General features: G+C 34.6%; 2 protein-coding genes and 1 pseudogene across 3 annotated transcripts in view; 1 reads left to right on the forward strand and 2 right to left on the reverse strand.

The window, feature by feature from the left end:
* LOC100187129 (nuclear factor of activated T-cells 5) overlaps positions 1-15568 on the reverse strand; it is a gene marked incomplete in the record, with an annotated part of 17810 nt that extends 2242 nt beyond the window's left edge. The window contains 13 exon segments of the mRNA XM_018811319.2: positions 48-140; positions 996-1033; positions 1886-2047; positions 2428-4430; positions 4702-4827; positions 6385-6574; positions 9872-9921; positions 10162-10302; positions 10613-10800; positions 12111-12298; positions 13763-14075; positions 14592-15327; positions 15444-15568. Of these exon segments, the coding sequence (XP_018666864.1) occupies positions 48-140; positions 996-1033; positions 1886-2047; positions 2428-4430; positions 4702-4827; positions 6385-6574; positions 9872-9921; positions 10162-10302; positions 10613-10800; positions 12111-12298; positions 13763-14075; positions 14592-15327; positions 15444-15546 (4331 nt within the window).
* Positions 15569-16998: 1430 nt separating this feature from the next.
* On the forward strand, positions 16999-18968 carry LOC100179187 (annotated as a pseudogene). The gene has a single exon (XR_717180.3). The product of XR_717180.3 is annotated as a mitochondrial uncoupling protein 4 pseudogene (transcript).
* A 226-nt stretch (positions 18969-19194) lies between these two features.
* LOC100181519 (DNA ligase 1-like) overlaps positions 19195-27311 on the reverse strand; it is a 12385-nt gene continuing 4268 nt past the window's right edge. The window contains exons 9-25 of the mRNA XM_009859714.3: positions 26401-26504; positions 25737-25838; positions 25341-25417; positions 25189-25280; positions 24642-24741; positions 24376-24461; positions 23816-23955; positions 23429-23500; positions 23147-23233; positions 22860-22955; positions 22552-22696; positions 21961-22052; positions 21462-21605; positions 20751-20839; positions 20482-20587; positions 19851-19943; positions 19195-19499 (exon numbers count right to left, since the gene is read on the reverse strand). Coding sequence (XP_009858016.1) covers positions 19416-19499; positions 19851-19943; positions 20482-20587; positions 20751-20839; positions 21462-21605; positions 21961-22052; positions 22552-22696; positions 22860-22955; positions 23147-23233; positions 23429-23500; positions 23816-23955; positions 24376-24461; positions 24642-24741; positions 25189-25280; positions 25341-25417; positions 25737-25838; positions 26401-26504 — 1709 coding nt within the window. The 3' untranslated portion in view covers positions 19195-19415. The remainder of the gene's footprint in view (positions 19500-19850; positions 19944-20481; positions 20588-20750; positions 20840-21461; positions 21606-21960; positions 22053-22551; positions 22697-22859; positions 22956-23146; positions 23234-23428; positions 23501-23815; positions 23956-24375; positions 24462-24641; positions 24742-25188; positions 25281-25340; positions 25418-25736; positions 25839-26400; positions 26505-27311) is intronic.

Raw genomic sequence — 27311 nt, forward strand, 5'->3', positions numbered from 1 at the left:
CATGCTGCAGTCGACTCTAAGATCCCTGTTGCTGTTGCTGCTGTTGTTGCTGTTGTTGCTGCTGTTGTTGTGAATGGGCAACGAAGTTTTCAACATCGCTTGACAATGCATTTACATCAAGTGTGTCATATGTTGGTACACTGGGAAGGTAAATGAAGTTCATGGTTAATATTTGGAATTAAGTTACAAATGCTTTTATTATTTTTTTTATGTTTACATACACCATGTATAAGTAAAAACTTGTGGTAAATATTAATACCTTGGGTTAGAAAAATAATCAACAATATTACCTATAAAAACTGCTACACAATTACACATACATATGCTAAATTAATAACAACAGATTTGCAATGGTAAGATAACACTTCTTGTGTAATGAAAGACAGTCAAGATCTGGTGTTAGGAAACACATAACAGATCTAAGTCAAGTCCAACAACTTGTATAATATAAAAATAGAATCTATTTTAATAAGATACTGACGATGTCATTTAGGCGAAATTTATATCTCTTATATTATACAATTTGTTAATTGTTAGACGTGATTTTTGCCTGCTAGTATTTCATAGCATCCTAAAATAAATAAAAAACAAAAATGGATCCTAAAATAAATAAAAAACAAAAATGATAGTGCTTGAAAAATATTACCAAAAAGGGAAAGAGGAAAATGATTTAATCTGAAAAACAAATGTGAGAAAAACATTTGTTGCGTGTTTCGAAACACATGACCAAAAATACCCCTTTGGTTCTGCACCACCACATATGGGGAATCCCATTTTTAAGCGTAAACATTGCAACAGTCAGTTTAAGGAACCATTTCATAGATTTTCTTGCATGATTCGGGGAAGACAAGTCTGACGGAAAATTACTCAAACAATTCCGAACATGAAAGGTCTTGTGATTTATTTGTTATGCAAATGAGATCAATTTTTGGACAAGGGATTTTTATGCAAAAAAATGCTTAGGTGAGATACGTGGGATTATGGGGTTGAATTACCTCTTAATTTCCGGGTTGTTGAGCTGAGAAGACACATCCTGTAGAATGCAAAATAAAGTTTAATTTATTATTTACAAAATCAGTCAAAATTGGCATTTGTTGATACGGTCTGGACTTAAATCTTTCAAAAAATTAAAAATAAATAAAACATGTTTGCAGCTTTTAGTATTTCTTAGCAAACATAAGACAGATTTTAACTACATGTTATGAATAAAACTAGACGCCAACTGTTTTTAGATGCGGGTACTTAATTTCATATTTTGCACTTAATATTACTCGAAAGTTTACGGCAAAAAAAAATCAATGAAACACATGGATATATACAGTTATTTATTTAAGTGCTATATAATTGAAAAAATCAGCTAGAGTTTTTACTTAAAAATCAAATGTTTTAAGTCACTGGTTTTCAAACTGTGTATCATATTTTGTTATTTTCCATAGGCCTTGCACGCTGAGTTTTATTTTTACAAACCCTGCTTTTTAGCATATTTGGAATTCAAAATAAAAACCAAATACCTGTTAAAAATATAAACATTGAGCTAGCTCACACAACACTTATTATTTCTTATTTGTTATAGCAATAGGTAAACCCAAAAAAGAAACACTTCTAGTGATTTCTCTCAGTATCACAAAGTGGAACACTAAAAGGGTAGAAAAATTCTTGAATAAAAATTAATCAGTTTAAATAAAAGAATTTAGTTGCATCACATTTCATCATTTAGTTAAAACGCCCTGAAGTCTGGACTGTACATTTTGAGAGTTGAGACTTAATCATGTCATTTGTTATAGTAAAATATGTTTTTAGTTATATAAAAACATATATATATACTAAACCATATAAAAACCATAAAAAAGGATTCCATAAATTCCAGTTCTAAAGGGAAATGTACCTGTTGTATGTGTTGCTCATTATACAAGGGTGGGGGGTTGGTTGGAGTTGTTGCAGAAAACACTATCTGTGTGGAAGTGGCGGGTGCTGTACCTACAACCAGTTGATTGCTGGTTTGCATTGGTTGTATGGACATTGGGTTCACCAAGTATATGTTGGTGTCCTGTGTTGTTGGTTGGGATAAAGTATTATTCAGGCTTGATTTTTTCAGGAATTAATGTAGATTTGTTTCGAATTTTATATGACTATGTGAAATCAGTAGGGAGAGGGTCAGGTAATTTAAAGAGGAATAAACATTCAATTTTATGTGTTTTTTTTATAGATTTTCTCAATAAATACCATATGGTGAAATATTACAAAGAGGAACTGAGTGGATTTAACAAACATATAAAAATTAGCAATAAAAACAGCTCATAATGCCTTATTATACAAATTATACTTTGATCGTATCCCTCAAAACAACCCAAGGACCACACATCTTATACAAAACATGCTCAAATACAAACATACATTTTTAAATAGTTTTTAGTCGGACCTTCTTACCATAACCTCTGGTGTGATTAGAGTAGACAGATCACCAATGCTCATGTGTTGTGGTTCATCCTTCTGTACTTCGTTGAATGGAACAGGAGAAGGAGCTGCTTGCGTCTGCATCATTTGAACCATCTCCACTCCTGGCTGCTGGAACTGTATTTGCTGCTGGTTGTTGTTTGATGGCGGTAACTGGGTATTAGAAGCTGCAGCTGTTACATTGTTAAACATGCTCGCAGGGGGGAAACTGTTCTGGTCTATCATATGCAGCATTGTAGCATTGTCACCATCTAGGGAAGACACGGAAGGGTTCGTACAGTCAGAGATAATAGACTGGAGGACCTCGGGGACGTTCTGGGAAGAGTTTAGTTCCACAGGTTCGGTAAGCGATAAATTTGTCCCGAAACCTATGGAAAGACCGGTGTCTGCTGATACAATGGGACTGCTTAATGCTTCAGGTAAGTTACGAGACTCGTCACCAGAAACGCTGGTCGGACTCAACAGTATAGGTCCTGTGTAATTCTCCTGGTGCTGTAGAGGCGTACTTGTCCTCATGTCCAGGTTAGCTGTAATAGAGGGCTTGGCTTGATCCAAAATCTGCAGAGACTCGGAAACTGTATAAACTTGCTGTTGGTTTTGATCGTTCCCGAAATTTAGGCCTGGGTTTACATGAGTAAAGGGAGAAGTTACACCGCTGTGGGTAGGGTTTTGCTGGGGCTGGTTTATGGCAACTGGATTGCTGTTTACAAGCGCGGAAGGGCTGTTATTGTTGTAACCATTGTCATTTGAGTTGAAACTGTTGTTCAGTGCTGTGGCAGTCTGCTGTGGTATTGTTTGTGAAGTGAAGCTATTGTTGGGCTGTATGTTGTTAAATGTATTCCCCATGTTAGCAGCGCTTTGCTGCACAATCTGTGTACCCCCAATTGCAACATTTTGTTGCATAAGGGCTTGTGTTAAAATGGAAGAGTTTACAGATGTATTCGCTTGCGCTAATTGGTCCTGGGTGAACATGTTGTTCTGGTTTGCTTGTTCAGCAACTACAGGATTAATTACAGATGATGTATTTGCTGTGGTCAGCAAGTGTTGATTGCAGTTTATCTGCGCACCAGACTGAACGTTCTGTGTGGGGTTCCAGGTGCTTTGAGGTGGGACATTTATATGCATTGCCGGCATTGCACTGGTGACCATGGTATTCATGGTGTAGCCGGGTTGTTGGTAGGATAACGAAGCCCCTGACACTACTGTGGTTTGGGCAAAGCTCAGCGGTTGAGCTAGTGATATAGTGAATAGTGGCGGGGCTGTGGAAACCACAGGAAACGTAAATGTGGTGATGGTGGAGGCATTACTTGCTTCATCAGCAATGGAAGTGTTTGTTTGCTGCTGCCACAGGTTCTGTTGGCCAGCAGAGGTATTCGTAGTGCTCGAAAGCTTGAAGAAAGCGCCATCTTGGTTGACTTGAGGGATCATGGAGTTAGCCACGTTGCTGTGCGCGATTGTTTGTGTCGACATTGTAACGGCTGGGTTATAATTCTGACACATTCCACCACAAGTGGCAGCATTGCCAGGTGTGTACGTTGTGTTTGACACTTGCAGGGGTTGGTTGGGAAAACCGGGCTCCGAACTTGGGTTTTCAGTTTTAATTACAAACGAACCGAGTCCGGGAGTGGAACTTGGAAAGTTCTGCGTATTTTCCGGATTTTGGAACAAGGTCTGCTTCATCTGATCCCCTGCATTATTCAATGGTTGTGATGTCACAAAAGATGAATTGTTGGTGTTGGAGAACAAAGGGGTTGGCTTCACGCTGGTGAGAAGCGAGTGGTTGAGAGTAAAAGTGTTCGGTTTTAGCAAACCCTGGTTATGCATTGCAGAGCCGGCAACCGACTGTGTTGGAACTGGCTTCGAAACTTGACCGAACACTGGGACACCTGTTGTGAAACTTAATGGTTGGCTTAGAACTGCTGGGTTGGCTTGGGGTTGTATGGGGTTGAATGCAGAAGTTACTCCGATTGCTAATTCTGTCGAAATATTGGATAAAAACCTTACAAAAATCTTATATGAACACCATTTTGATAAAAACCTTACTTGAAAAAATCTTACATAAAAAACTTTTATTGAAAAAAGCTTATGTAAAAAGCTTCCAAAAAATCAAAATGGATTTCAAATAAAATACAAAAGCTCACTAACTTGTATTGTCCCAAGCTTAACACACCAAACGTGGTAAATAACTTATTTAAATTTGGAGTTACTATATTATTGAGTTACAGTAAAATGTAAAAGGTATTTTACCTTTTTCCTTCTGCAAAGGTTTCACATCTTTCGTATCAACATCAGTAGAAGTTAGAAGTCGAGCAAAAAGTGCTTCCAATAATTTCTTGTCCAACTTTCCTTCAAGGATAGCTTTTACTGGATCAGCTAAAAAGATGTTAATTGTTGAGTGCGGAAACATGAATTTATGAAGGAGTGTTTAAAATATGTGCATACAACATGGTTATTATATTTGAAATTGATATTGCATTAAACCACAGAGTTTGATAAGAATTATGTCGGTAAATGCTAAATGGCACCAAATAAATATAGCAGTTATTTGATATACCTATAGCGAAGCAAACATGAATGTTTGCGCATGCATTGAGGAATATGTACTTAAAATGTCTGAAACTGAAAAGCAAACCAAGTTAGGACATGGATTTAAATTATCAACTGAAAATGGAGTTGGGAGTCAGTTAACAATCTATGCTTGTTAGTGGAATCCGATTGGTTTCCACGAAAATATGTCCTGACTCATGAAACTGGCATTGAAGTAACGATACATACTCCCACTAAGTAGCCTGGGTTATATCAACGCTTATGTGCAGACAAGTTCATGGAGTATCTAGCACGTATAAGATATAGTTTATCAGGAATATAATCTTATGTTAACAGACTTGGAAACTATGAAGGATCATGCAATGGTATATTGTGTATCAACTCCTCAGTGTACTGTAGTTGCTTTTTAGATTTGAAAACCACATAACAAACTAAAACGCTTAGTAAGAGTCCAGTGTACACATAGCAAAGTCTAACTACCGGTTGGGCTTATACCAAAATACAAATTACATCCTATGAACTTTGTTGAAGTCCAGTTTTAGCCCAGTATTGTGTGCCCGCATGCACAATAAAAACAGATTAACAAAGATTTTTTCTAAATATATAATAACACACACTTTTGATTTTTTAAAATATGAACCCAATGATAAATTTTGCTCAAACAATTCAACAAAACTGTTTATTATTGTGAAATACCCTCCTAACAATGTTATTAACCATATAGGTCTATAATGTACAGTATGTACTCAATGATTCAAAAACATCTGCTACCATTAGTTACCTCTAAGCTTAAACAAACCAAGCCATGTTAAAAGCAAATATTTTAAAACCAATAATCCATGGATATGTTACACATATGAATATTCTAGTAACCTTACTACAATAATAATGATAACTATGCATTACTAATAGTATAACAGTATACAAAAATTTGAGAAATTCTGATTATCCATTTTATAAAACCACACATTAAAAGCTTATACCAATCCATGGATATGTTACACATATGAATATTCTAGTAACCTTACTACAATAATAATGATAACTATGCATTACTAATAGTATAACAGTATACAAAAATTTGAGAAATTCTGATTATCCATTTTTTAAACCACACATTAAAAGCTTATACCAAAATTCCACCCCACATGTTATATAGCCATGAAAACACAACAAATCAACCACACATTTACCAAAATATACTGTGTTACCACTTGTAACTGCAAAATACAACTGTATCATATTTCATCATTTAATTAAAACTGTACATTTTAAAACTCAATCATGTTTCACATTTTTTTGCAAAATATTTATTTAGGCCAATATAAAACTGGTGTAACATGAACACCTGTCATACAAAACTAATACAAATATATATATTACCTGCTCCTCTGATGTTTGTTTCACAGGACATGTTCTCTGCTGTAGATGGCTGTATAGCTGGTGGGAGGGGATCGTATGTGAAACTGTGAGGATCACATTTCCTACCATTGTGTTCAACATATACTTGAACATTAATAGGTTTTGTGATGGTAGGATCATGGTAGGCAGGCACACGCACTACCATGTGACTCTGAAATAAATAGAAACATTTAGATTAAAGCATTTTCCAAACTATTTGGATCTGGTGCTACGAAATACGTAACAGACAAAATTCAAGTTCAACAGATTTTCGATTATATAATATATTTATATATAATAGGCTATAAGACTCTTAAGAGATATATTTATATTTTGCCTAAATGGCATCCTCATTCTCTTATACAAATAAAATCCTAACAATGCTTGTAAAATGCTGTTTTTTTAGTTTGAGCGATTTGAAAGAATTCAAATTTAATGAAATAGCTTTAATCTGTTGTGTCAGGCGTCATAAAATAATAGGGAAGAGGTATTTTCATCACATTAAATATATGTTACATCACTATCAGAAGAGATCACATGAGTTAAATTAACCTTGTGGTTTTGGTTGCCTAAATTACGTGACTGAATCCAATATTTGGAGCGCAGCAACACACAGCAGACGGCGACCACATGCTTATCGTTTGTGCTATTTAAATGGCACTTGGAAGGCAGATAACAAGCTGAAAAAGAGTGGAACGCGGTGATACTACAGACCAATTCAACTTCACATGCGCCAAACAGGGACGGAAGTTAAGTTTTATCATTCGCATCAAGTTACCGCGCTCGCAATGTTTTGAAAAGCAAGAACGACAAAAACATCTGAACACAAACATAAGTCATGGGAGTTTTTGAAAGAAATAGGCCAGGTAACATAACATAAGAGCCAATGTGAGGCTTTTGTTCCATTTGAATGGGTTCATAACTCTCAGCCTTAATAATAGAATATTTTTGCTGTGCCGTGTGGGGCAGAAGATAATAAAAGAGAAAGGCAGAGAGAGAGGGAGAAAGAGAGATGGTGAAACATGACTAACCTAACTAGAATGGCTAGACATTCCAGCAATTCATTACAATATGATGTGAACACAGCAGTAAAGTTAAGCAGCATAATACAATGTTCTGGGTAAACAAACCTATACCTTGGGATATAACATTTAACCTGGATAAAATATAATGTCAAGTTATTAACTGTAGCTGACACACAAACACATACTAGGTCAAGTAAATAATAATAAACAATTGGGCTTTATATGTTTATGAGAAATATGACGACAGTTTTAAACATTATTAATTGATTGCAACAATACTATACTGCATAGTCAGCAGTGCAAAGATAACTTTTCTGAGAAATCAAGCATCATTTTTGTAAAAAAACAAAAATAACGTAATGAATTTTTAAGTGACTGTGTATGTTTTAACAAAAACAATTTATTACACAACAACTAAATGTACAACAACAACAAATATGCTTGAAACGCGTGATATTTCATAAGCAATGCTAAATATTTTATCATCACGTAATTTTCGCCTCCAGTCACCAGAAGTGGGTGAACCACCGCTTGGTTAGTGCGCCTATGTGTACAAAGGTAGCTACTCCAAGGCAAACAGAGCAGCTGGTAAACTTATCAATATAATGGATGTCAATGAGGTGCTAATCAATAACCATTGCGCAAGAAAGCAATCTACTCACATTCACATAAGTGATTTAGGTATTAGAACTTTCACAATATTCGCGTAATTGATATTATACAACCTATGATCCCCTCTGGTTTAGTTACACATGACGGACCAGAACAGAACAAATGCAATATTTGAGACACTAAACCACTAATAATAGGAAAGTCAAAACAGTCATGCTTGACTAGCTAGGATTTATTTAGCATCCCAGTGAAACAACAGACTGAAAACTAATTTGGTTTGTAGTGGTGTACGAAATAACATAGCGAAAAGGCGAATAGGCCTACCAAGCTACCAGTAAATGGAAATAGGATATCAAATTTGTAACATATACAACAAGTTATGACAATGGTTTAAGTAATACTATTAATTTCAATACAAAAAAACAATATATATGTCTCAGATGTATTTCCTACATTTCAAATCAAAACTAAAACAATTTATATGATGTCGAAAATTGCGACCTATATATGGGTTATGCTGGTATAATTTGTGTTCTATGCACCATACTACCAAATTTGGCAATAAAGTGTGAAAAGTACTGCAGTGATCATGTTTAAAACGGGATGCCTCATTGAATACGCAGCTAACTAGACTAATATCTCCTTGAAAAAATAGGTTTTTCAATTTTAATTGTAATATATAATATATAAGTTAATATAACAAGCTTCATTTTAATCATGTATTATTCATCCCTACATGGGAATATCTACACTGGATACTGAGAAACAACTCAAAGATTGAATTGATAATGATGGATCGGCATGTAATTGATTATAGGCCCACAGTGGGGACTCTTTCAACCATTGTATTCATTCAATAGTTTTGACTGTGGAAGTTGGCATTGAATTGCTACAACAACACAGAAGACACTATAACAACACAGAACACACTATAGCCTTGTTTATATATACCTCAAGCTACTGTCTACACTACACTATAGAAAGTTGTATATAGTAGCAGTATAACTCCTTTTATACCATTTAATATACTGAATGAATCTTAATTGCCCATGAGAATTCAGGTACAATATTGAATTCTCTTATCTTAGCATGTGGCTGTTTTGTGGCTATTTAATAAAAAGTCACTAAAATTAAACCAAGATACTGGAGTAGATTGGGAAGATATAAACAAAGACTTTTGCCACAAATAGTGAACTATGCCACTGGTTTGTTTCTCCTAAAGTTACATTTTAACTGTAGCAACATACCAGACAAGCGTAAATATAGAGAAAAAAGGAACCAGGTCATCGTGGAGTGTGTGAAGCATGTGATACTGTGACGGAGAAATTCACAACCACAATATCACGAAGTAATCTAATTAAACTCTGAAGAATGTAGTAACTGCTTAAGGGCATGCACAATACCTTCTAATGCTTAGACATTGCATGTTTGAAGGTCAATTTGTACCCCAGACAAACACAAAAGCCAAAAAACAAAACTGGCATGACTATAACAATACTAAAAACTTCGCTAAATTTTAAGGTAGTTTTAGTGATTGCATAGTCAAATCTCTTTGGCATACAACATAGGCTTAATCGTTACAACACATTCATGTTCACACGAATAATCAATGAACAATCTATTTACAGAGAAGTGCTCAAACATTTTTCCATTGATGCAATGTTAGCTAGTGAGTCATTTCAAGTCTAATATTGTGGATAATACCTTACATGGGTGACTGCTACAAGCAATACAAGATTAGGACCAAAACAGGCATGGTTTGTAAAATCAATAACAATGTCACACGCCTACTACAGAGATGAATAAACCATGGTAAAGTAATAACATCTTACCTGATTGAAAGTATCTTTATCCAACTGACCGGTGGTTTGCCAATGGCTGCCTGTAATAAAGAAGCAGCTTCAATACTGTATAACATAATTCAATCCCTGTATACAGAATGAAGCATGCAGCAAAGTTGAATATATTTTTTAAATTGAAGTTGCTACTTCCTAAAATTCATGCTTAACCACCAATTTGGGACGGATCATAAATAATTGAAGTCAACATATGGATTAACAAGGGCTCAATTTGTATGTGAATCCTAGCCAAGTTTTAATACACATTGCAGCCAAAAGTTTACCATCCGTTTCTTCGGGGTCTTGGAAAACAACTTTTATTCCACGGTGAAAGTTTCTTCCAATAATAAACATTTCCACGCCCCCTTCCACTGAACAACGGTCCAAACTTTTCTTAGTAATTTCTGGCTGGCCGAGAGGCTGAGCTGAAACAGGAAGTGTTATAATTGATCAAGAATTTCAATTATGAGTTTGAAATAGCTTATATGAATGTAGTTTGATCATGCTTTTATAGAGGATATACTCAGCTGCTATATATAAATGAAGGATAGATTTAAACTAGTCACATGTCGCAAAACGGTTATAAAAAATAAAACATTATACAATTTACATAAATTTCCTTCTAATAAAAAACATTTTATAAAATTTGTCCACTTTGAAATATAAATTGGTTTCACCTTATTTATCCATCAAAAATTGTGAATTTGCCCAACACATTTTGTAAGTTATACTTACTGCAGTTGATTCGGTTTGAAACAACTTGTAAAACAAGGGGTGGCGTGCAGCCATCACTACGCTCTATGTCGTTTAGGATTACTCGGAAAACCAAACGAACGGTTTGACTTCTTTTCTTTGCGCGACTGATCCCAATACGCGCCTCAACATCAGCATTACGTAGTTTCAAGATACCAACACAATCCACACTACATAGACAATTGTTATACAGGCTTTGAATGGTTAGGTAGGTATATTCAGTTTCATTCATAATTTTACGCAGTTGTGAACAATTTTCAATGCACATGATAACTATTTATGGTCCAAAATTTATTAAAATGATATCATTAACCCTTTGGGGACGAGATATATTTTAACAAATTTTCATTTTTGACCGACTGTCACATATTGCTCTCTAGCGACACAGGTGTTTGTGCTGGCGAAATAAGATCAATTAGACTTTTGTTCTTTGGAAAAATTGCTACAAGATTGTATTTTGATTTTTTTGATGACGTCATCAAATTTTGAATGACGTCATCAGAAATCTTGTATTTATGTGTAATTTGGGTTTTTAGGTAAAAAATACATAAGGAATCTAGTGCAAAGTTGATTCCTGGTTTGTTTACTACCTAACTAAAATGATTGTTTGAATTGGTGACGTCAAAGGGGTCAATTACGTCACTTATAACCTGATGACGTCATTTTTTGAAAGTTCATTTTCGCTAAAATCGTAACAAAACTTGCCAAAGCCGATTTATTATGAATGTAAAGGTAGAAACAACATGCAGAAGCAAAATGAAGTTAGATTATACACACAAAAACATAATTTATGTTAAAATTGCTTCAGAATACCTAAAAAACTTGCAAAAACAGCTGACATAGCCGTTTTTACGCAAAACCACATTTTTAACCGGTAACTTAGACGGGGAAGCCCCAGAGCAACATAGGGATCAAATAAAATCGCTTTTATTGGACAGAATGACGTTAAAACCTTGATTTTTGGGCAGAATATAGACCATCTTCTTAAAAAATACATTACGGTTTTCAAATCAAGTTTGGTAAAAACTTTTAAATGCTATGATGCCTTTTTCAAACGTTATATTGGTGGATAATTCCTTCCTCTTTCAAATAAAACCAACTGTAAGAAATTTTACCTACTATAAACAAAATTATGAACTTTTATGTGAACACCTGTTTCAAAATGCATATTTGCACTACTCGTCCCTAAGGAGTTAAAGGGCAAAATATTGATATTTTTTCAGGAACTATACATACTATAGGTCACATCAGTGTGATTCTTTATATATATCTAAAGATGCAGCCCACAATGGGTTATACCAATACAGTGTTTATTAATTGATTCCAAATAAGCTGCCCACATTATATGTATTACCAAACAGCGGACCACACATTCTTATCAAGATGATTTGATTTTGGAAATTCAAATTTAATAACAAAATGAGCAAGCATTGTTTCCTTGAACAGTGTAAGAAATGGTTTGAAAATAACTTTATCTGACCTTATTATTTCTTGTGCATCAAATGGAATGTGAATGACTTTTGTTCCTTCAACTTCCACTTCTTCACAAGCGGTCGTGTTTCTGCCCGTCACTTTACAGGCTTGGTAGAAGCCGTGTGGACGGATTTTGTCGTCCGACTCGGATCCTACGTAAACGAGTAAAGTGGTCTTTCCCGTATATCCCTTCAACTGATTGGGAAATAAAAACACGGCATGTAACTGATGGGAACCGCATAAGCTAAAGAGTTATCACAAAGTTGAACTTCGTGCCGTGGGAGCAAAAATGGTACTAAGTAGTATTAGGACAGGAAATCAAACCGTCAGAACAGATGACAATTGATTGAGCGCAGATGAAATAGAAAAGGCTGCAGTTGGCACCCTTCAAAAACAACATCACGAACACAGAAGATTTGAAACTGATGCATAATATTAAACAATAAAAAATGTGCAAGAGTAATTCAATATTGTAATACTAACAGAGACATCTCTGTTGTACTGCTTAAACAAGCAGCAGCTAAGTTAAAAATTTTTATAGTTATTTGGATACAGTAAAAATATAAAAAGTGGAACAGGCATTAATAAAAAATTAGGTGGGACATTTCACATTTGCTTAACATTGGTGGTACAACACACATAGTGAATTTTCATGCAGCAGATTTTATAATTTAAGAAAATTCAACCAATGGGTCAGTGACTATTACTTGTTTGACATGAAAAATATCACCGCACGGCCCATACTTTTATAGTTACAACTCTATTACTTACCGTACAAGAAGTTAAAATATTTAGGATATACCACAGCCTGGCCGTTCAAATTATTTTTCGGCCCCCGTAATATTTTCTCAAGCCTCGGGCAGTTTTCTGACCTTCTAAAAGTCATGTTAAAACGCGGTATTCACAACAAATGCAGTTACCAGCGAGTAAATATAACGTGGTGCAAATGTGGAAAGAGGTAGAAGGCTGTAGTAAACATAAAAAATGTCCCAATCAAACAAAAGTCAAAGTTTTGTCATACAGTGGCCAATTCAATAAAAAAAAACATTCATAAAACGTAATACAAAATAAAAAAGTTGTAACAGCTGTAAGTGTTATTAACAGGTAAAGGTCACACATGAAACGAACTCCCAGTGCCACAATAAACAACATGAATAATACACCATAAATAGCACAGTGGAAGCTACTATAGACGCTACTTAAGTTAGCATAGTAAAGTATGAACGTATATTTTGAATATTGTAAACTATGCATCAATGATAATACCAATTGGCAATGTTATGTTAATAATAAGAAAATCAGGCATCTGTCTGCCGTTCTCTAGTGACTTTCAAGGTCATTTGTCACAATATAAAACTTAATTTGGTCGACAAAGCAGCAAATCAATAATAAATTTAATTGAATATTGATTAGCCAGCCCATTACTATGGCAGCATGGAGATACACTTTGTATACATAGTCACAACAGCACATCAGGGTATACACTGACAATTGACATTGAAAAAGAACTGCTAGGTGAAGTACAATAGAGGTACCAAACACAAAAAGTTTCAGTAACTACTAAAAACAGTAAACAATTCTCTACATAAACACTAAAAGTTGAAAGTAGTAAGACACACTTCAAACACTATGTTACTTTAAAAATATGTTTTAACTTACTTCAATTTGTGGGTAGCCTTGCTGCGAGCTGTCCTTTACAGGACCACGGCTTCCCTCTGTGAGATAGCGTGCTCGGTGCTGTGGTTCAGGTTGATTTACAATGCTAAGTGAGCACCCACATGCTGATGAAGGGTGGTTAACATTGAGAGCAGGCACGTCAGTGTCCTGTACTGCGTTTTTATGGTGGTGATGCGTGGGCCGACGTCGACTTGTTGAAATCTTTTTTACAATTTCGTTGTCGGCTATGTTTAATGAAGTGTCAGCACTGTAGGATAAACTTGCAGGACTCTCCGTTGGCAACATCTGACCATCCCTGCAAGTCGATAAATGTTAATAATATGTCCAAACAAATACTTTTTCTGCACAAATATGTGTTACAAAATATGTGACATGTTGATGTCAGTGTCACCCCAACTTTTAAACTGGGAGTGAGTCGAGGATTGAACATCCAATTTAACAACTTACAGCCTTTTCCTTGCTGTTAAGTGTCTAACAACACACAAATATGTGCTACAAAATTTTGGCCATTTTAATTTCAGTGCCACCACAATTTTTAAAATGGGAGTTACATAATGGGGTTGAGCATCTAAGTTTTACAACTTAGTACAGCTTTTATCCTGCTGTTAAGTGTCTGTGTCTCTACAAACAAGCAGGATCAAATTATATAAAATTTGAAAAGTTGATCAATAAAGTTTCCCATGTTTTACTCGCACACGTTATGAAGGTAATTGCATTTTAACAATGTCATCCCAAATTTTATAAAATTCAAAAAGCGTGACGCCTATGATTACATATCTTATATAATATAATGTATATAATTCTTGTATACCTTGAAAAGTTTCCTCCTTGGCTACTTTCTGATGCATTTGACATCCTCCTGTTATTCGCATTAATAATCGTGGCATATAAACTTGAATCGGAATTGTTACTGAGCGAAAAATTCGCTGGCTGTCTGTTGCGCAATATCTGCGGAACAGCAGCCATGTTTAAATCCTCGTTTTCGTTGCCTCCGGAGGGAGATGGAGAGGGAATTTGCGAGCTGTTTTGTGATCCACAATAATATCTATCTGAATACAGGACCGGGACATCCCGTCTGGTCCTGCGTCTCTTCTTTTTACTCCCGCAAGATGAATATTCATCATCATCAGATGATCCACCTGTGGTAGTTCTGCTCATGGCGGTGTTCCATGATGGGAAAGCCCGTCGTCCATTTGCATTCGCACCAGGAAAAATAGAATCATCGAAGTCGGACTCCATTGCTCCATCGTATGGACTGCTAACATCACCTGGCTCACCAGGACTAGTTACATCCCGAGGACTTTCTACGGCGGGACTTCCTTCATAAAACATCTGTGTGTCCTCATCCATGAGCAGCTCTGTATCAAAATCTAGAGGTAACGTCAACTGATTCAGGGAGTCCTGTCGTTCGGAAGACTTCCTTTGCCTTGTCTCGCCCACTTCAGACATGGTATTTTCATTGTTCGTACTCCCAAACAAATTGTTGGAATTGGTCCCATTTTGGAATGCTGGTGTGTTTGATGCTTGTTGAGCACTGCCATCTTCTGCTGTGTAAAGTATTATTGTAAACACCCGTAACGCGTTGTAAACATACACTGTTTATATATATTACATAGGCTATAACCACAAACTGCGTCAAATAAAATAAAATATAAGCTTTTACCAAAGTTATCTGGGTTGCAAAGTGTCTCTTGTGATGAACGTGTGCCACTGCTAATTTCCTCAACTTGTAGTTCAGAATTATTCCAATTGTTTTGACCTGACATAGTTTTCTACCATAAACAACGAAATTAAATAAATATTTGTAAAATGAGTTTCTCATTAACGAGTGAACTTTAGCAAGAATAGACTTGCCATTCAAAGCTTTTCTGTTACGTTACCAACGCGCGCAAACGACACCAACGTCATTGTAGTATATTGACTTAGGAGCTTTTATTTTCGAAATCAATAACACACCAAATCTACTTCGAAATAAACTGCCTTTCTTACTAAGTAACATCACGGAAGGTGCGATACAATTATTGAAAACGCGCGAAAAAGGCGATTGGGCCGAGACAAATACGTTTACGATCAATCCAACAACACGTCGCTACGTGATCTTAAACTAAAAAGAGAAGAAACAAAAAAAAATGAGACTACAGTGGCGCCAAACAGAGAGCGGGCCACAACCAACGTCCACAGAAATAAAAAATATAGTAGAACGCGCAACTGCTCAAAACCGTGATATGTTCATTTTTCTATTCACGTGACCGCCAACTCCGTCCCCATTTCGCTTGGTCTCCATTGTAAAAGATAGGCGCACAGTGGTTTTAGGAGGTTTTAGCTGTTTATTTCAAAAACCACACCAACTATTCAAGTTTATTAGGTCAGTTAGTTATTTGGTAAGTAAACGCTTACAGTTTAGCGTTTGTTTAGGAAATTTAATTATTTAATAAATTTAATTAAAACATTCTAACAAACGGTTTGTTAGAAATATTTATATACTTGAAAATAGTTATTTTTCCCTATAAATGTAAATTAAGTCAAAAAACGAAGAAAAACTACATAAAACGCCCTTGCTTTCATTGACTACCGTAGTAAACGGGAACGACACGCGAAAGAGAGAGAGTGTATCAGCTTTCTCCTTTAGCGACATCAGACCAGAGTCGTATAAACACCGAGTAGTCCAACTGCCGTCTATGTGTGTCCAAAATAGAGTAAACGTGGTGACTTTGACAAAGGGTTTAAACGAACTTGTTAAGTTTGTTTGTGTTTTCCTATTGTGGGAAGGTGTAAAACAGCTTCTATTTACCTTACCAAACATTCTTTAGAAAAAATGTATAAATATAGCGGCATTAAATGACTAAAATGTCGCAAATCAACCGCTTCTAATTCTAATTTTTGACTTTTTTTGACACAGAAAACAAATAACACATGTTTTTTACATTTTTCAACCTTTAAATTTGTTTTTAGGCCCAAGTTTTTCTGTAATTTACCGAAAAACAGACATTTTCCCTATACCTACTGTGTTATTTTGGACCCAAATTGCCAATAGGAGTTCAATTTGTGTTTTACGTAACAATGGGTTGGACTACTCGGTATTTCTATAGCTCTGCATCAGACATGCGCGTTCTATTCTTTTTTATTTCTGTGGTAACAACAGAACGCCATTTTTGAGCCTTAATTGAACGACTAATTTTTAGTTTGAGGATATACAAACATTAAAGATGCTTTATTATTAAGTAAATGATGTTTACGTAATGTATTAAATTATTATATAAGTTGTACAAGCAACACATGTTTATTTACTGAATAATATAACATTTTAAAGAAAACTTTTTACGTAAACCTTAACTTGAAATAAATAAAAATTATTCATTTATTTTTGTCTTAATAAATCATCAAGTCGAATTCCAAAATATATTTGCTGCCGTAAAAAGACAAATACAGTGCAGCATTACTTAACACTGCGATCGTGAATAACACAAGCACGTCATTCATAAACAATATGCTGATGCAATAGAAATGGTATCAGTTTCTTAGTGCCTACAGCTAACTGCAGAACCGCAACAGGAAATGGAATGTATAGGTAGAAAAAGGTTTTTCCGTATTACAACAATATGTTTGTTAGTTTGGTATGTATATGCTTATATTCATTTGCTATATAACCTTTATGTAAAATTATTGCACTTTTCACCCCAAGACCCTGTTCGTAGGGAGGCGCCGAGACGGATGCAGCAGTTAATTTAATATTAATTTAACAGCATGTCTGTCACGTAAAACTGCCGCGGATAGTTGTGTAGCCAATAACCATGGTGTCAGATGATGCCATACGAAATTGCTGCATAAAACTGGCTATATCATCTGGTTCTGCCGGAATTGCCGAAAGCATAACGTTTCCCTTTGATCTTACCAAGACAAGATTACAAATACAAGGTGAAGTTGCATCTAACAGTCATGGAACTACTTTGGTAAAACGTCGTATGTTAAGAACAGTCTATCACGTAGCCAGCGATGAAGGGTTTACAAAGCTGTGGAGTGGTCTATCACCAGCTGTGTATCGACAATTTATTTATTCTGGCTGTCGTGCACCATTGTATGAATTTTTGAGGGAACATGTCCTAGGCAAGAATCCAGATGGAAAATTTTCCTTTTTTAAATCGTTGCTTGCGGGTGCAACTGCTGGAGCAATTGGACAGTTTATTGCAAGCCCATTGGACTTGGTGAAAGTCAAAATGCAAATGGTGAATCAGAAAACATGTGTTCCACAAAAGACAATAAAGTTCCGATCTGTATTTCATGTGCTACAGCATACGTATAGTTCCGGTGGTATCAAAGGTTTATGGGCTGGATGGGGACCAAATGTAAAGAGAGCTACCTTAGTAAACATGGGACAATTTGCCACTTATGACAATGTCAAACAATATATATTGAAAAACAGTAAACTTAATGATGCAATTGCCTGCTGGTCTTTAGCAAGCCTTTGTACTGGGTTCGTGACCTCAACCATAAGCACGCCTGCTGATGTTGTGAAGACAAGAGTCATGAATCAAACCAGAGATTCAAAAGGCAGAGGTTTATTTTATAAATCTTCTTTAGAGTGTTTGGTAAAAACAGCCCGCCAAGAAGGATTTTTCAGCCTATATAAAGGTTTTATTCCAAGCTGTTTACGCATTGTACCTTGGAATATTATTTTTTGGATAACGCAAGAAGAGTTACGTAATATGTTTGGCTTATCTGCATTTTAGTGTTAAACCTGAAAGTGTTGAAACATTTCACTTTCAACAAGTGGATTAATTCTTGAGTTTTTCTTATTATTTTACTGTATGCCTATTGCATTTTTAATTTACATACTCTACTGACCATACAACACGGTATACAAATGTTATTAAATTTCCAGCTGGTGGAATCAACTGCTGCTTTATAATAATCCGCAATCGTAAATTAACTTGCAATAATTTAAAAGGCCACACCTCAGTAAATTAATGGTGATACATCAAACTATGTCCAATATATTACTACAGCTTAAACACATCATATATGTGCACTGTATTACATGTGGTTTAAAAAATAAATCTTTTTGGCTGCAAATAATTTGTTCATGTAAAAACTATTTCATTTTAATTGCCAGTTAATGCAAGTGTGATTTCACGCTTTTAATTTTATTCATTGCTTGGCTTTTCCTCTGCCAATAAATTGATTTTCGTTAGTGAGCGTATTCATTTGGTTGTACATTTAGTTTGAATGTATAAGGAAAGTTAGCAGTTATATAAGGTTTTAAACCTATGCTTGAAATCCTAAAACAGCATAGTATATACAATACATGTTTATGGTAGGTAAAAGTTTTGTTGTTGTTATTATTGCTTTGAAGAAATATTATAGTAAGGTATAGAATGAATTATTTAACATACATGCCGTTATACTACACATGTGCGAACTGTTACACAGCACTTTATTCGCACTATACAAATATTGAACTAACCAAACTAGAACAGGTAAATAGCTTGGTTTATTATAAGCACAGTTCATATTGACACTGTATCTCTAAAACAGCTAATAATATCAGGCAGTGAGAACATTCAGCAATTTTTAACATCTCAGTTCATATTGAAATTGTAATTTTAAAACAGCTGATAATGTCTGACAGTTAAAAGATTCAATAATATTCAACATCTTTGTTGGAATCTTTTGTTTTCAACTGGTTTTGAATCTGCTGCTGTTTGTGGTACAGATCAGCAACCTAAACAAATATAAAAGTACAACTTGTTTAGTTATGAAGTATTTAGGGCCATTAAGGATCTTGCATATTTAAATAAATTAATATTAATTTAAAGTTATATAAAATTTATATGAATATTTAAACTGGTAAATCAGTATATTACAGAATAAAATGCTGTTTAAAATGAGGTTATGAAGTATAAACATTTAAGGCCATTATCAAAAATTAAGTTGTAGGTGTTTTACGTCTTTTGATCAATTGATTTATAGTTAAATTAAATCGATTCAAATATTTATAAATTATACCTTTAAATCAGTAAAATACTACAGGAAAAACTACTGATTTTTTTTAAATTGTTAAAAAACTGAAGACCTGTTGACTGTTGGTTGCTTCTTCAGGTTTCTTGTCATCTCTTATTCGAATAAAACGAGGAAAACGTAGCGAAATTCCGCGCTCAGGATCAATCTTGGCATTTAAATGACAGTTTATTGGAGAAACAGTTTCCGAGTATCATAGAACTCAAACTAAAGTGCATTGCACCAACTTGAATGGGGCTACAGGATGGTTGAGAATACTACTTATTACATACTTGATAACACCATCATAGATTTTAAATAATCTCCAAGCTGAACAATGATAAAGTAGTCTAACAACACGTCAATTAAAGTACATTAAAGTGCATTGTTAATTGCATTCAATTTGCATCAGACTATTGTTGGTGAGGGCAATTTAATTAGGATGATAGTTTATACATGGTTTTTTAACAGCCATCCATAATGGTTATTCAGTTCGTTAACTTTACAACAGGCTTTTACTCTTTTAATCAAATTGCAAGGCTTCATTTTTTAACTGAGTTAAATGACCAAACAGTAATAAAACGCACATAAATTGCAGTAATAAAAATTGGCACAGGACAATGTAAAACAAGCACTGTTATCTCTGTACACAAATTACTAATAAAAATAAAAACCAAGTTCTTCTAAACATGTGTATCTATACTCACAATTCCATTAGCAGCAGCATATACAGGAGACACAGATAAATCAGCGGCTTTCACTTCCCAAACCTGAACTGGTTCAAACCATTGATCAGCATCACTACCATTTAATCTGGCTCATAAAAGAAGAAATGTCATCAGTTTATTATTTTTTTAAATTGATGACATTAAGTCCCATATTAACCACTGCATAATTTTAGAATGATGTTTTTTTTTGAGTTTTTGTAATTTTTTTATAATATGCAAAATATGTGGACAAGGAATATCTACCATACCTATAATATGATTTTGGTTGATCAATCAGATGTTGGTTAAAGAAAATTGCATGATCTGCCAAGTTCTGGTCCGAAAATCCAGTACCAATCTGAAAATATTAAATTATGATGCACAAGATATTTCTTGGCGTTTTGAATTTTAAAAAATTTAAACATTATTTACGGGCAGGTACAAATAAAACTTTTACTTTGTAAAACTGGAAATAGGGGGGAAATCTGGCCAACCTGGCATTTCACAGTGTAGGGCTTTTAGCCATATACAATAATCTTAAAGTCCTAAACAAAATCTTACATATTATATAATGAAAAATAAGTGTTGCATGTTAACTGATAGACTTAATTCATCACAATTTGATTAAATTTAATAAATTGCGCTTTTTACCAGCGCTGTGGCAAAGCGGTTAGCGTGTCTGCCTTTAACCCAGAGATATGGGTCAAGACTCGTCGCTGCTACCATTGTGGGTTTAGGTGTCCTCGGGCAAGACACTTAACGGCAATTGCTCCAACCCAGTGGTTAGTAATGGGTTGTCCAAATTATCAGCCATACATAAAAAAAGCAAAAATTCCCCCAAAAATCACAAAATAAATAATCACGCACAAAATAACATACTAACTCGTAAGCTGGCACAAGATGTATTAACACCCGTGTTATAACAACTATCGTTTTTCAGTCACGCAATGATAAAGTAAGTTACATTCATTCATTCCTACCTTACAAATAGTTTGATATTCTTCACTTTCCTCATCATAACAAGCAAGCAAGAACCCTCCATAATTACCAACCCTTTTACCTTTGCCTTTATAACCACCAATCACTACCAAGTCAAGTGTGTCGCCTACTCCATCCAAATAATCCTGTAAATTTAAAAAAATAGCAAAGTGGTTATGGCGCCTGCCTCTAACCCATAGGTAATAAGTTCAAGGCTTGTAGCTGCTACCATTTGTAGGCCTATGTATTCTTGGGCAAGACACCTAACGGCAATTGCTCTAACCCAGTGGTCACTAATGGGTTGTCCAAATTATCAGCCATACATAATAAAATTGACAAAAATCCCCCAAAAAATAATCGCCCATAAAAATAAAACAACATACATGGTAACTCGAAAGCTGGCACGAGTTGTATGAAACAGAACACTCGTGTTATAACAAAGTTTTCATAGAGCAGAAAGAAATATATATCCTAGTTTTAGTTTTTTAAAAGTCAGCCAACCTTTTTTAGTTTCAGCCAGTTGTGTGAACGCTTTGCGATCTCATACGTGGCATCGTCATCTAATGTTTTTACCATCAACCCTTCACAGTTACCTGCATATAAATATTTTCAAGTGAAACGTGCATACAGTGTACTATACAGTATGGCAGATGCACACACCACATTATCTATCCGGAGCAGTGTTTTTTAACCGACCGTCTTTGGACCGGTGCCGGGCCGCGTCAACTTTCTGACTAGTACGCCAAGTATATTACAACTTTATATCTCAATTGCAAAATACAAGAAACGTCAATAGAACTATGTTTAATATCAAAAGGACGACAGGAAAGTTCTTACTAAATTTTCTTATAAAAGTTCTCATAAAAGGTTTCACTCTTTGATTTTAAGCATACTTTTGACGTAATTACATTTTGTGTTAAGTTGATTTATTTTTTGAAAAATTTGTTCTGAAATTTTACTGGTCCCTAAGCTAAAAAGGTTAAGAAACACTGATCTGGATTCTGGAGCATACTTTTTAAGATGCCTGTGGCATTTTAGGAAATACTAATATATATTAAAACATGACAATAGAAATAGAACAAGTAAAAAAACCTTTAATTGATTCTTCAAGAAACTCTGCAATTTTGTCAGTATCTGTTGTGTCCTGTGACTCAGCAAACACAAACTGTCCATCACAAACGTTGAAATTGTCCAAAAGTAATTTTCTTCTTTCACGAAATGACTTCCGAACAAGTGACTGAAAACAACAATTAATAAAAAAGCTTAGGTTCCGATATTTTTTCAAGGAAGTCAAAAGTAGCCACATATCAGTACCAGCTATCTAAACAAGTTATATACATCAAGTCACATACAGTTGATATTCTTCACTTAACTTATAAATTTTTATTTGAAGTACTGACCTCTCCATTAAGATACAGCAGATCAAACGCATAAATGCAAACTTGCACTTTAATTGTTGATAAATCAGCATCTTTCCTTTTTCTGGTACTTAACACCTGAATTAAAAAAAAATAATTCAAAAGTTTTGTTTATTAATATTTAATAAGCCATGTAAACATTTGCACCAATGTGCCCTCTGGTCTAACTCCTAGTGGTGTCTACAAAACCCATATAGAATAGAAAACAATTAACTGTAAGAGTGTTTATGCAGATTTAACAAAGTAAGTTATAAACATTAAAGTCATGCCTGGAAGGGTAGGATTTGCTTCTTATCTGTATCCCATGCCACTGCTTCTGAATCAATAACACACGATGTCACTTCATCCTTTAGCATCTGGAATATATAATAGAACCTGATTAACACAATATAAGTAAGGCATGAATGCTACTTATTTTATCTTTGCATGACCGGAATACGACAGTCGTTATAAAACAGGTTTTAATACACCTCGTGCCAGCTTACTAGTTACCATGTATGTTTCTTTGTGGGTGAAGATTGTGCAATAATGGAATGGGAAAAATAACTTACTGCTGGAACTCTTGAGATAATATCTGGGTACTTGGATGTGTTATTTTCCTGGTTTCTGCTGTATATCCGAACCTAAAAAAGATTAAAAATACAATTTGTGCAATTGATGCCATTTCTAAAGCGGGTCAAAAATTAGTTAAACTTATTTTGCAATTTTCGTCTAAATAAAACCTGGTGCTTCAAAATGCTGGAGATTAAATAATTAAATGTCCTATTATAATGTAATTCATCATATTTATCTTATTAATAATCCTTACCAAAAATGACCCAAAATATTTTCCTACGTTTTTTAAACATGTATGGAATTTATCACAACTAACAATATATCACAAATTATCCATCTTTTGCTGATAGGGTGTTCAATAAAAAAAGAAACATAACTTTTACCTCTCCCCCTTCAAGTAGATGTATCTGTGCACGCTCTCCATCATATTTGTATTCGCATGTGAACTCACTTTTATCGAAACGATTAAAAACTTCAGAAACACCTTTTGTTGGATGTGCCAACATTGGCTTAAGTGGAATACCTGGATTTAAAAGAAAATTAGTAAGACGATTAAAACAAGCTTTGACTAAGGTATCCAGCGCCGTAGCACAGTTGGTTAGCGCGCCTGCCACCAACCCAGAGGTTAGGTCCAAGGCTTTTCGCCACTACCACTGCGGGTGTATGTGTCTTTGGGCAAGACACTTATTGGCAATTGCTCCAACCCAGTGGTTGCTAATGGGTTGTTCAAATTATTAACCACATATAAACAGAAATGAAAAAACGCCCCAAAAAATAATTACCTAAAAAGTAACATACTTGGTAATTCATGAGCTGGCATGAGGTGTATGAAACAGAACACCTGTATTATAACAACTGTCGTTTTCCAGCAACAGGAGGATAAAGTAAGTTGCATTTATTCATTTATATAAATATATTAAAGCAAAGATGTTGCCATACACACCTGGTGTAAGTCTGCAGTGATCTGGCAACTTATCCACCCCATGTTCAAGCATTGTTTTGATAACAATATCGTAGTTTGGAAGTTCACTAGAAAGACATTGTTATTAAATTATTTAAATTTTGCTTAATTTTTTCCGAAAACAAAAAACAATGCTATTTCACTAATAAGTACGTAATTATTTTCTTTTGAAATATATATGATGCACAATATGTCAGAAACGATTAAAACAGTATTTTAGCCATATTGTTGTTTTGCACTTAACATACCTGTATGTAGTCTTCACAATAAGAGCCTTTTCATCCATTTTTGATTTCAAAGTTTCGGCAGGAATTTTTTCACCAGCGTTTATAATAGCGGGCGGAAAATCTAAAATTATTTCAATCAAGAAACTGCTAACATTGTAACACTTACCTAATCTGTGTAGACAATGTTCCTACTTGGGTTGAATCTAACAATACCTATTTAAGCACCAGACGCAGTGGCAAAGTGGTTGAAGCGCTTGTCTCTAACCCAGAGGTATGGGTTCAAGGCTCTACGCTGCTACCATTGTGGGCGTATGTGTCCTTGGGTAAGACGCTTAACGGCAATTGCTCCAACCCAGTGGTCACTAATGGGTTGTCCAAATTATCAGGCACACATAAAAAAATAATCTCCTTAAAAGAACATACTTGGTAACTCGATGTGTGAAACAGAACACTGTGTTTAACAACTGCGTTTTCCAGCCACACAAAAATAAGGTGAGTAACATTACAGTAGAAACGATTTGTACATACAGTAAAAAAAATGACTTCAGTTCTCCTTTAATATTATTACCTTGTCCTGGTGGTGTCAAATACGCTGCATTAGCAATTGCAACTAAGACTGATTGTTCAGCCAAACCAATCCTCAGTTTTCCACCAAGGGACCTAGATAAGAACTAAATTAGAATCCAAATAAACTCATAAATGCTACATGAACTTGTTTACCTCATCAAGTATCTTGCTTCACAATGTTTGCATGCAACCAGCAAACTTTTAACAAGGGAAACTTTCTGGCTCATGGACTATGGAAAAAATAAGGTTAAATATAAAACTGGTCTGTAGTGGAGTTTAATACTTTAAAGCTGGTAAAGGTACCCTAACTGTTTCCCAAAAGCATGTAATACTGTTGGCAGAAAAATGAACACTATATGTAAGTTAATTTTATTGAAATAATCAGGAAAATTAGAGTAAACAGTAGTCTGGTCTTTTGGTACATTTTGATATACTCAATAAAATGCTTTAAAAATACAAACATTAGTATCAAATATTTGCAACATACTTATTATATATTTTGGGAGAAAATAACAATTAACCAGGTTACGAAAAAAATAGAAGCCTTACCGAGCCTCCAGAAATTGCTGCAATCTGTTTCAGTTTTTTAAACACGCCATCTACAGTTAAAGCAGCTGGTGTGAACATCATCTTCTGGTTGCTTCTGCTGTTCTGTAAATAGATAAATGACAATGTGTAAACATTTTCTATACAAACATGACAGTCCATGTATAAGATATCGCTTTCAAGTAGTTAAAATGAAACAAGTTATTGTGCAATTTTGTACTTAATAATTAAAAAAGTACAAAACAAAAAGTATATGAAAAATTAGTGGTGCTAATTGGCCCTTAGCTCAAGTCAGCTGTAGCAATAAAAAAGAATAGTCAAATGAATGAGTACTGTCAATTGAATGTATGGTCAAATCTCAAATGAATGCATAAATACACTCAAATGCCTATGCGTGAATTAATAGTTAAAAGAATGAATACTGTCTTCTGTCAAGTGTCAACTAAATAAATGAATAGTCAAATGAATGCATGTACAGACAAATGAATGAATACATTTAAATACGTTAGTGAATAGTCAAATGAATGAATGCAATAAACTGAATGAATGTAGACAAATGAGTAAATACAGTAAATTGAATGAATACAGTCAAATGAGTAAATACAGTTGTATAGATGAAAAAAATGAAATACATTGAACTAATAAAAAGGTCAACCACAAAACTCACCTCAGCTACAAGTCCCAAATCTCCAGTGTTGCCGACATCAACTTTAATTTTAGCGATGTTGCGGCCTGTTGCCTCGGCAACTGCTTTCATAAGCAAGTTTTCTCCTGTGCAAGAAGTGTCAACAAATTTCTATCAAAGTTTCCATTAGAACAAATTTAACAACTGGCCAACTAACACAATATGAGAGAAAACATTTCTTGAACTAACAAGTGTTTCGTATAAAGCATTGGTAAGTATAAATGGTTCAAAGCAGTGCTTTACAAATTTTTTACACATAGCACAATAAAAAAGTTTAAAATTTATATTTTAACCCTTTAACTGCCGCCTATTTTTTCAAAATTTTTAATTTTTGACCAGGTATCATCTAATTGGATTTTGTAGCCAAACTATAGCAGTTAGAGCAAAACATGCTATAGAAAGTTTGAAGAGTATAAAATTCTTTTCAACTTCATATTTTTAATTTTTTGATGACGTCATCAAAATAACGATGACGTCATAATGAATTTTTCAATATAGAATATTTCAGGAATGAACAAAAATATCCAAAAGTAATGCATTGCAAACTTAATCAGGATCAAATTATCTTTCTTTTGATGTATAAAATGTACTTCTAGCATGTTCATACAGGTAAAAATCTCATAAAGAGCCATTGGCGTCATACTTTCAGCCTCCTAATGATGGTGCTATTGGTGCTTTTGACAAACTTATTGTTTTCAGTGAATAAAGTAAATTGTGGTCTGTTGTATTCATCAATGAGGCTCTAGAAAACACAAATTCAATAACAAAACAAAGTAAATAACAAAGCTTTGAAACATCCAAACATAGTTTGAAGTGTCCTCAGGATGATTCGCTTGATTTTTATTGAAAGGAAGTAAAGTTTCCTCACTTCAATATCCTATAGGTCCTATTTC

Source organism: Ciona intestinalis, chromosome 3 (genome assembly GCF_000224145.3).
Source record: "Ciona intestinalis chromosome 3, KH, whole genome shotgun sequence".
Lineage (NCBI taxonomy): Eukaryota > Metazoa > Chordata > Ascidiacea > Phlebobranchia > Cionidae > Ciona > Ciona intestinalis.